Source organism: Pempheris klunzingeri, chromosome 22, assembly GCF_042242105.1.
Source record: "Pempheris klunzingeri isolate RE-2024b chromosome 22, fPemKlu1.hap1, whole genome shotgun sequence".
Lineage (NCBI taxonomy): Eukaryota > Metazoa > Chordata > Actinopteri > Acropomatiformes > Pempheridae > Pempheris > Pempheris klunzingeri.
In genome coordinates, this window is record NC_092033.1 from 5,059,138 (window position 1) to 5,067,436 (window position 8,299).

The 8,299-nt window shown below is 42.8% G+C and overlaps 1 protein-coding gene across 1 annotated transcript; it reads right to left on the reverse strand.

Annotated features, from left to right (window-relative positions):
• Window positions 1-649: 649 nt before the first annotated feature.
• LOC139221695 (sodium- and chloride-dependent GABA transporter 2-like) lies at window positions 650-7,404 on the reverse strand. The gene is made up of 14 exons (XM_070853615.1): window positions 7,287-7,404; window positions 5,882-6,016; window positions 5,562-5,702; window positions 5,383-5,464; window positions 5,160-5,292; window positions 4,919-5,053; window positions 4,149-4,252; window positions 3,783-3,907; window positions 3,556-3,668; window positions 3,213-3,350; window positions 2,354-2,456; window positions 2,156-2,256; window positions 1,853-2,023; window positions 650-1,675 (listed from the first exon to the last, which is right to left on the reverse strand). Exons 1-14 carry the CDS (start codon window positions 7,402-7,404, stop codon window positions 1,526-1,528), a joined length of 1,749 nt encoding a protein of 582 aa, XP_070709716.1. The 3' UTR covers window positions 650-1,525.
• Window positions 7,405-8,299: the final 895 nt, after the last annotated feature.

The following is an 8,299-nucleotide window of genomic DNA, read 5'->3' on the forward strand; positions in this document are numbered from 1 at the left end:
GGCGTCACCGAGGCACGTAGAGCGTGACGCTGCTGTCTCAGCCAATCAGGAGCTTCCCGGCAGCGCAGGCGAAGCATGACACCCAGTGGCAAAATTGTTCTAGAAAATAGCTCAAAAATGCTCCATCATTGTGGCAGCACAAATTTCTTGATATTTGTGACCTCAACAACAGCCAGGGGCTTTGGATGTTTGACATTTTTAACATACTGTATGAGATCAGTGAGTAATATAGGGACAAAAATACCTCCAAGCTGTCTCATTTAGTTTTGTCAGTGTGAGTAGTTTCACCTTAATTCTCCCAAGAACCTGATTTTCCTGATCAGAGGTTATTCATTATCTCTTACTGCAATTTTCCTGCTCATTCAGTAGTTTCTGCTTGATCAGTAAATTAAAGGTGTACTACAGCAATTTAGTAATGCACAGGGACTTGCAAGAGATACATTAAATAGATAATGGCTAAAATTTAAGCAGCGAAGGTAGAGATATCCATGCTTTTACTGCATAATATGGTCATATTGTTACTCACTCGTGTCTTTTTTATTAGACAATGGGAAGCTGCCTCCAGAGAGATAAAATGTTTCAAGACAAGATAGAAATTTGCATGTTTATTTAAAAACATACTTTCAAGATTCACATTTCTTTGTACAATCATATTATGTTACAGTACAAAACATGAAATTACATTTTATATGTCATGTTAGTCCTACAGCTACTGCAGTGTTACAGTATTTTAATTTTCACTGACATTATATCCTTTCATTACACAGTCCATTTATGTGAAACATAACATTCATTTTCATTCTTGTAAATACAACGAGGAAAATGTCCCCAATCAGTTATGATAACACAATGTATGATACAAATATAGCTAAGTAGCCATGAAGTGATGTCAGATACACAAGGAGTCTTCTCCTAACTTACATGTAGACCACTTTTTAATGGTGGCAAATAGTTAACCTTGACTTTGCTGTCTTATTGTTACATTTGCCCAAAATTCACCCTTACTATGAAAACGACATCATTAAACCTGTGGTGGAGCGTCTGTCTTCTCTACAATTACCACCTTTGAATGAGGTGAAACTGCCATTAACCTGTATGATGAAACATTTTCACAGGACAGGGCTCATAAATTTCAGCTGACCTTCAATTAGTTCATTTACATGGTCTGGGAAATGCAATGCCGGCAATATGTGCCAATGTATTTAAGATTTCAGTTTGAGTAAATGACTTTTGTCCCTGAAAAGATGCCCCTCTCCCCTCTAAAACTAAGTAATCTAATAAATGACTTCGAAATTTCTTTTTCTTTGTCTGTCTTTTATCACATTATGCCATCCCTGAAATGTACAGGCGCTGCCAAACCCAAAACACTGTAGGCCTATTATCTCCTGAGTCTACCATGTCTGTTGTGATGACGTGACACTTTATTGTACCCCTGCTGTGATCTTTGGGATGGAGGCATTGGTGAAGCAAGTCAAGGATGGAACCAAAACCTTAATGTCTTTCCCACACACATCACCACAGAGGCTCATAAGTTTGAGTCTCTCTCTGAGACAGGATAGTAACCGTTTCTAGTCGGGGCGGCATCTCCCTCAGGGGCAAAGATGGCCAGTAACCTCTCCTGCTCTCTCTTGGTTTTGGGTAAGCTGTCAGATGGTGTGATGAGCAGCTGGATGCGCTGTAGAAAGATAAACCGGTGTAAATTGGAAATGAAAGAGTTCCACAATGAGATAAGTCAAGACCACGTTCAGAGTGGGTGTGGACAAAGTCAACAGGAAGTCTGATTTAAGACCAAAACTTGCATACGAATCCTTTAAGTTTCACTTCAGCTTCTGCTATTCTCCTAAATACTTACCTCTTTGAATGTCCCCTGGGTGGTGCTGATCTTGTACACCATCCAAAGCGGGATGCAGACCATGGAGGAGAGAGCGAGCAGCCAGCCAATGGCATAGCCCCACCATGGGTACACATACTCATTGTTGTACTTTAGAGGAGTGTATTTGATGAGGGAGAAGGCAAAAGTACCCTGAAGAGGCAAGGAGACAAGAGAAACAGTTGGTGAAGAATGAATTTCTTTTGAAGGTTAAACAACATTGCTGTCAGCCATTGTCATTTTTGGAAAGCCTTGATATTAATTGATTTGTTTTTCGATACTCACGATGCATGTGGCGGGGGTGAAGAACAACCAACAGTACTTGATGTAAGGTCCTGGGCGGTAGCCAATCATGTCCTCAATGTTATCATAAAAGCGATCCGCACCTGGAAAAACACAATAAAGGCATTTCTCCCCATTTAAGGCACTGAAAATTGTAGCTGAGCAGGAATGTCTGCCAGTGATTAGGACAAACACTCTTACCATAGACCCACGCAATGCACACCGTCTCAAAGATGGACATGAAGAGAAGACACATGCCACTGGCTGCATAGTAATCAAACAGCTGGAAGACATACATGCCCCCCTACAAAGAGAGAGAAATAAAGCACGGAGTCATAATTATACTCCGATAATTAATCTGCTACATTTAATCTATTAGTTCTCACACACATAGACAGTTACTTCAATAAACTAATGAATTTAACTGAAATGTAGTCACGGTCTAACTTGTAGTAGTTTGACTTGGCAGGCTTGAAAAAAACAATTCAATGTGATATATCCAGTGTAAATTGAAATGTCTTAGGTGTCTATATTTTTCATATATTGTTGCCACAGTCTAACTGGAGACACAGAGCTAGTGACTTCAGGCGTGAGCCGATGCATAACAACACTTGAGACTTACCTGAGACATGCTGCATAAAACCTTTGACTTGCTTGTACTTACAAAATGATCACTTGTTGACACCTCTGCAGAGCATTCATGTTTCCAGCTGTGCAGAGGTGAAACCATGTCAACTATGTTGGACTCTAATAGTTTATTTCAGCAGAATAAAGCATCAAAACCACCAGGTGCAAACCCCCACCCCAGAAAAAGCCTGATTTGAGTGTATGTGTGTGTACGGAGCTCATTTCATTAGTTTCGGTGGATATAGTTAATGACCCTGTTAGGAAAAATACAATGAGGGAAAACAGCTTAAGTGATAAGATTTTAGGACACTAACTGTGCAAAATATTGTGATCTTAAAAACACTGCAGTGAAACCCGCGTTTATGTTTGCAGATCTGTGTGTGTGTGTGTGTAGTTTTCGTGTCAGTGTGTGGTCCTGGAGTGTGACCCCTACCTCCATCAGCATGATGAGCCCCATCAAGAAGGAGCACAAGGCCACACCCAACAGGAAGAGCTCCCTCCGGTTTTTACGTCTGAACACAGCGGGGTACATGTCGACTATCGCCGTCACAAGGCTCTCCACGCACACAAACTGATGGGAGGGAGCAGAGATGTGAGGGAAAAGGGGGCGGTGGGGTAAGCACGGATAAATGAATGAAACTCTTTTTGTTTGTCTTCATAAGGGAGTTTTAAATTATTCTAAAATGTCTATTTTTTCTCTAGATTCATTCAGATCACACCGCATTCATTCAGTAATTACTGTCAATGTGGAGAGCAGTGTGTGTGAGGGACTCTACCTGACTGTCAAGCCCCAGAAAAACAATCATGATGAAGAAGAGGGCGGCCCAAAGGGGAGAGAAAGGCATCATGGTCACAGCACGAGGGTAAGCTATGAAGGCCAAGCCAGGACCTACAGAGACAAGTAAAACTATGTCAATTCATCAGATACGTACCGGCCAGAGGTTTTATGAACAGATTCTCTTTCTCTGTTTTAGGCCTTGAATGTAGCTCATGCGATCCTCACCAGATTCTGCCACTTCTGAGATGGGAACGTTCTGCTCAAAAGACATGAAACCCAGGATGGAGAAGATTGCAAAGCCTGCCACAAAACTGGTGCCGCTGTTCAGAAAGCACAGAGCCAGGCAATCTCTGCAAGAGACAGCAGATTATTCATGGAGACAGAAGAGTGGGACTGCAGGAGAGTGACATCAGTGTCCTCGGACGTCACGCCTGATGATGAGGCTGATGTTCATAACAATAAAGATGATGGCTGCCTTTAATCAAACCAATTAGTTTCAAAATGAGACTTTTTCCATATTAAACCATGTCAACATGTACTCCTCTGGAAATGAACTCCTGTTTCTTTGAGCATGTAATCAAGTATACACACCTGTAGCAGTTATTGTTGTATTTGTTGTAGCTTCCCAGAGCAGTCAGCGAACCTAAACAGATGGCGTAGGAGAAGAAGATCTGGGTGCCAGCATCCATCCAAACCTTAAACAAAAGAAAAAAATAATAAGCTAAAGTGAAAGTAAATAACTTATGCATAGATGTATATGCATAAACATGCCGTGCAGTGTTTAGATAACTCAGAGGAATTCACGTGCTGGGTGTTAGCATGCCTAATCATTGACTGATGTTGTTGCACAATACTAAACTGTTAAGAGTCTGTCATGGCTTGTTTGTCTCAACACTGATTAACAAACTAAGCTTCCATAACAACAAGAGAGATACATCAAATGTTTTGAGGGAGCCAAAGGGACTCAGAGCAGAGTTCTTCTGATTGGATCAGTCAAGCAGAGCCAGTTAAAACTCTCTTGTCAGGCAGAAAAGCCTGGAAAAGGACGGCCTGATTAGCCGAATGTCTGCAGATCGGTCCTGGTAGAGCTCATGTTCAGAGTCCCTGTGGTGTCCTGACCCTGCATTTGATCCCTGCGGCCCCTGTCTCTTTCATGGAGAGCAGATGGACCCAGCAGAAACAAGGATCCCCAGCAGAGAACCATGGGATACCAGCACCTGGTGCGCCCTCATCCACGGGGATCACTAAATCGCCCTCATTGGGAATTTGTGTGACGGTGATGGAGGTTTTCTTTTGAAATGCTTGGAGGTAATCACAGAAACACGATAGGTTCATGAAGGGTTTGTGTGATATCCTGGTACCTGCGGGTCAGCCAGCCGCCCCAGGTCTGGATAAAGGTAGAACTGGATGCCGATCCCAGCGCCAGGCAGGGTGAGCCCTCTGATCAGCAGCACAATCAGCATCAAATAGGGGAAGGTCGCCGTGAAGTAGACCACCTTAGTAGACACACGTATACAGGGGTGTTAAATATGACACAAGAATAAAGAAATAAATACCAGATGTCATCCTTAATGTGCCCTGGGGGTCACAGAGGTCACCCACCTTTCCTGTGGATTTAACCCCCTTCCAGATGCAGAAGTAGCACATGATCCAGGCGATGAGCAGACACAAAGCCAGATCCCAGTTCAGAGAGCCCATGTGGTCAAGGCCTGGGGAAATCCTCAGCACCCTTCTCCTGTGGAGACGGGAAAGAAACACAGAGATGAGACGCGACTGTCGTTTTCATAATAGTGAAGAGGAGGTTAGGTGGTCTGAGTGAACTCACTCCCAGAACTCCATGACAGGAGAGGTGGTGTTTAGGTCGACTGCTTCACTGTTGTTTCTCCTCTGAAACTCCACACAGTTTTCTGGGGGGAGACAAAAAAAACAGCTAAATGTAGAGACTCTTAAATTCATCAAAATCACTGGAAGAGCATCTGATGTGTTTTGAAGCACATTTGTTACCTGTGTTCCATGTGTTGTTGCAGGACGACCAGGCCAGGTCCCAGGAGAAGGAGAAAGACAGGTAGAAAATCCCCCAGGCCAGAACAATGATGTAGTACAGGTTCAACAGAGCCACGATCACCTGAGTGCCATAGCCAAGACCTGCAGAAGAGACATTTCAGTGCATGGCATCTCATGACATACCACTAATAATCAGTAGACATAAAATGTAGTCAGTAATCTATAGGCTTTTTTGGGGATGTATATTTTTCACAGACACTGAAAACGTATTAGGTATCATCCTAACATCTTGTTAGTGGCTTTGCCCTTAACCTGCTTACCCTCAAACAAGGGACTGATTTTTCTCCAGCAGGTAATGCCTCCCTCGCTGGTGTACTGGCCCAGAGCCGTCTCCAGGAAGAAGACAGGAACGCCGCAGGTGAACAGGAAGATCAGGTAGGGGATGAGGAAAGCACCTGAGACCAAGAACAGGATTCAATGTTAGAGCTTACTTATACTGCAGAGAAATCAATCAATCAGCCTTTATTTATATTGCCAATTCATAACAAGTGTTACCTCAAGACACTCTCCATATAGAGCAGTGTGTTTATTCTTCCTGTTCAAGGTTATGGTGGTAAACAAAGAAAGATGTCTTCAATATATTTCAATATATTAATATTCATTCTCCATTAAACCTGGCAGACATGTCTTTGGACTTTAGGGTAATGGGAAAGATGTCAATCCCGTGTTCAAAGTCATTGTTAGGAGACAAAAAAATACATTTATTAGCTAATAATTATTCATGTGCAAAGTAGATCTGGTGTAAACCTTCTCTGTCTCTTTCTCTCCTCCTCTCTTCCTTTCTTGGATCACCTATTAATTATTATGTATTACCTATTACATGCTTGTTTTTCCATCTTTAACTACACATTTTGCTTCCGTTTGCACCAAATTGGCTGAAAAAAAAGCCTGAAATATAAGTGAAGTTGTGCTATAACTCTTACTGAGCGCAAGCGTTAAAAAGGCATGACGTAGTGCAAGAGGACACAAGAAAAGTGAATAAAGTGTCTTTAATGCTCTTCTCTTCGGATGAAGTTACATTTTGACCTGAGCCAGCGCCACTCTCTTTCTGCTTTTGTGTTGACGTCTCGTCGGGAGGCCGAGGATGTTTGGCGCGCTCAGATTTCCGCCTCTCTGCAGGGACAGCTGCTGTGAGCAAGGAGCAACAACAGCTGGGCGACCCCAATCAGTCCTGAACCCTGACCCTGTCCCCCCCATGGAGGAAGAATGAGGGATGTTCAATTTAGCAGCTACAAAAGCATGCCCAAACGCAAATGGGGTAAAACCCTCTGTGGTCTGATTCTGGTTAATTGTGAGCCCTTGAGTATGTTTTTTATTTCTGTCACCTGTACTCAAGTAATTCTTGTGTTTAATGTTGCCCCTGAAACAGGTACTCAGGTGTTCTGTAATGCCCTTGGTGTGGATTTTTGCATATATCTGCTCTGATTTAAGTCAACAATTCCAATCATAAATCATTAATCACTCATTTAGTGCATGTAAAAGTACTGCATGGTTGATGTTAAGAGTGCACGAGCACCAGCAAACTATCCATACTCCACATGCAAACTTGGTGCTTTAGGTTTATAGTGTTCTTTCTGTCACTGCTGACATTCATGTATGAATTCATAAAAACCTGCAGTGGAGAGGAACACAGGTTAAACCCGTCCTCGACCATCTTCCACTCACCTCCTCCGTTCTTGTAGCAGAGGTAAGGGAAGCGCCACATGTTGCCCAGGCCGATGATGGAGCCGGCGACCGACAAGATAAACTCTATCTTGTTGCTCCACTGGCCCCGCTCCTCCATCTTCTCCTCTGAGGGGGGCAGCAGGTCTTTGGCTGGGCTGGTGCCATTGGGGAGGCCTGCTTTGGCAGCCTCTCCTATTAAACAGAGGGAGAGGATGAGGTTTGCAGCAAGTTACAAGGGCTGGAGGTGGGTTTTTTGACAGTCAAGATACCCTTAACAGTGAAGTTTTACTATGCACCTGTAAAATGTGATGTGTAAAAGTACATTGATAGAAAATAAGCAGGCATGCTCAGTCCTTTTTATCTTAAAAACAACAGATTTACCTTAGAACATGTTGTATGCATTACGAATTGTATCCATTTGATTTAATTGCAATGCAATCCACATCCTTACCTCAAACTAAAAAAATGCAGTAACCAAATGACTTGAATGAACTTAGATCAATCTAAACTAAACTAAAAATCTTGAAAATGTAGCTTACCTTTCATTGCAGTGTCACTTGCTCTCCCGTGCGTAACTCTCGTCTCGAGGCTGAGGCAGTCTCTGGAGATTTATCTGTAGATGCTCTATGTTTTAGTATTTAACGTGCCCCAGATTGAGGGGCGGGGGTTTGTAATGCTAGACTTAGGCCAGCCTCCACATTCTCTCCTTGCTGCTCGCCCCATTCAGAGCAAAGTACATCACCTGCCACGAGTCCGTGGTTAAAATAAGGTAAAACAGAACATCCAATAGGATGATAGTATGATCAGTGCTGTGTCAGTTTCTGCTGCAGTGGAACATATATTAGAAATCATATCATTAAATTGGGCAATATTGTCTCCCGCTGTGATGCAGCAGCATTGAGCATGAGCAGATATACATTTTTATCAAAGAGAAGTACCCTAATAATAAGGTTTGGATTCTAGGCTCCTTTCTGCATTGAAGTACAGCCAAATTTCATGTCTGAGAGTTGGCT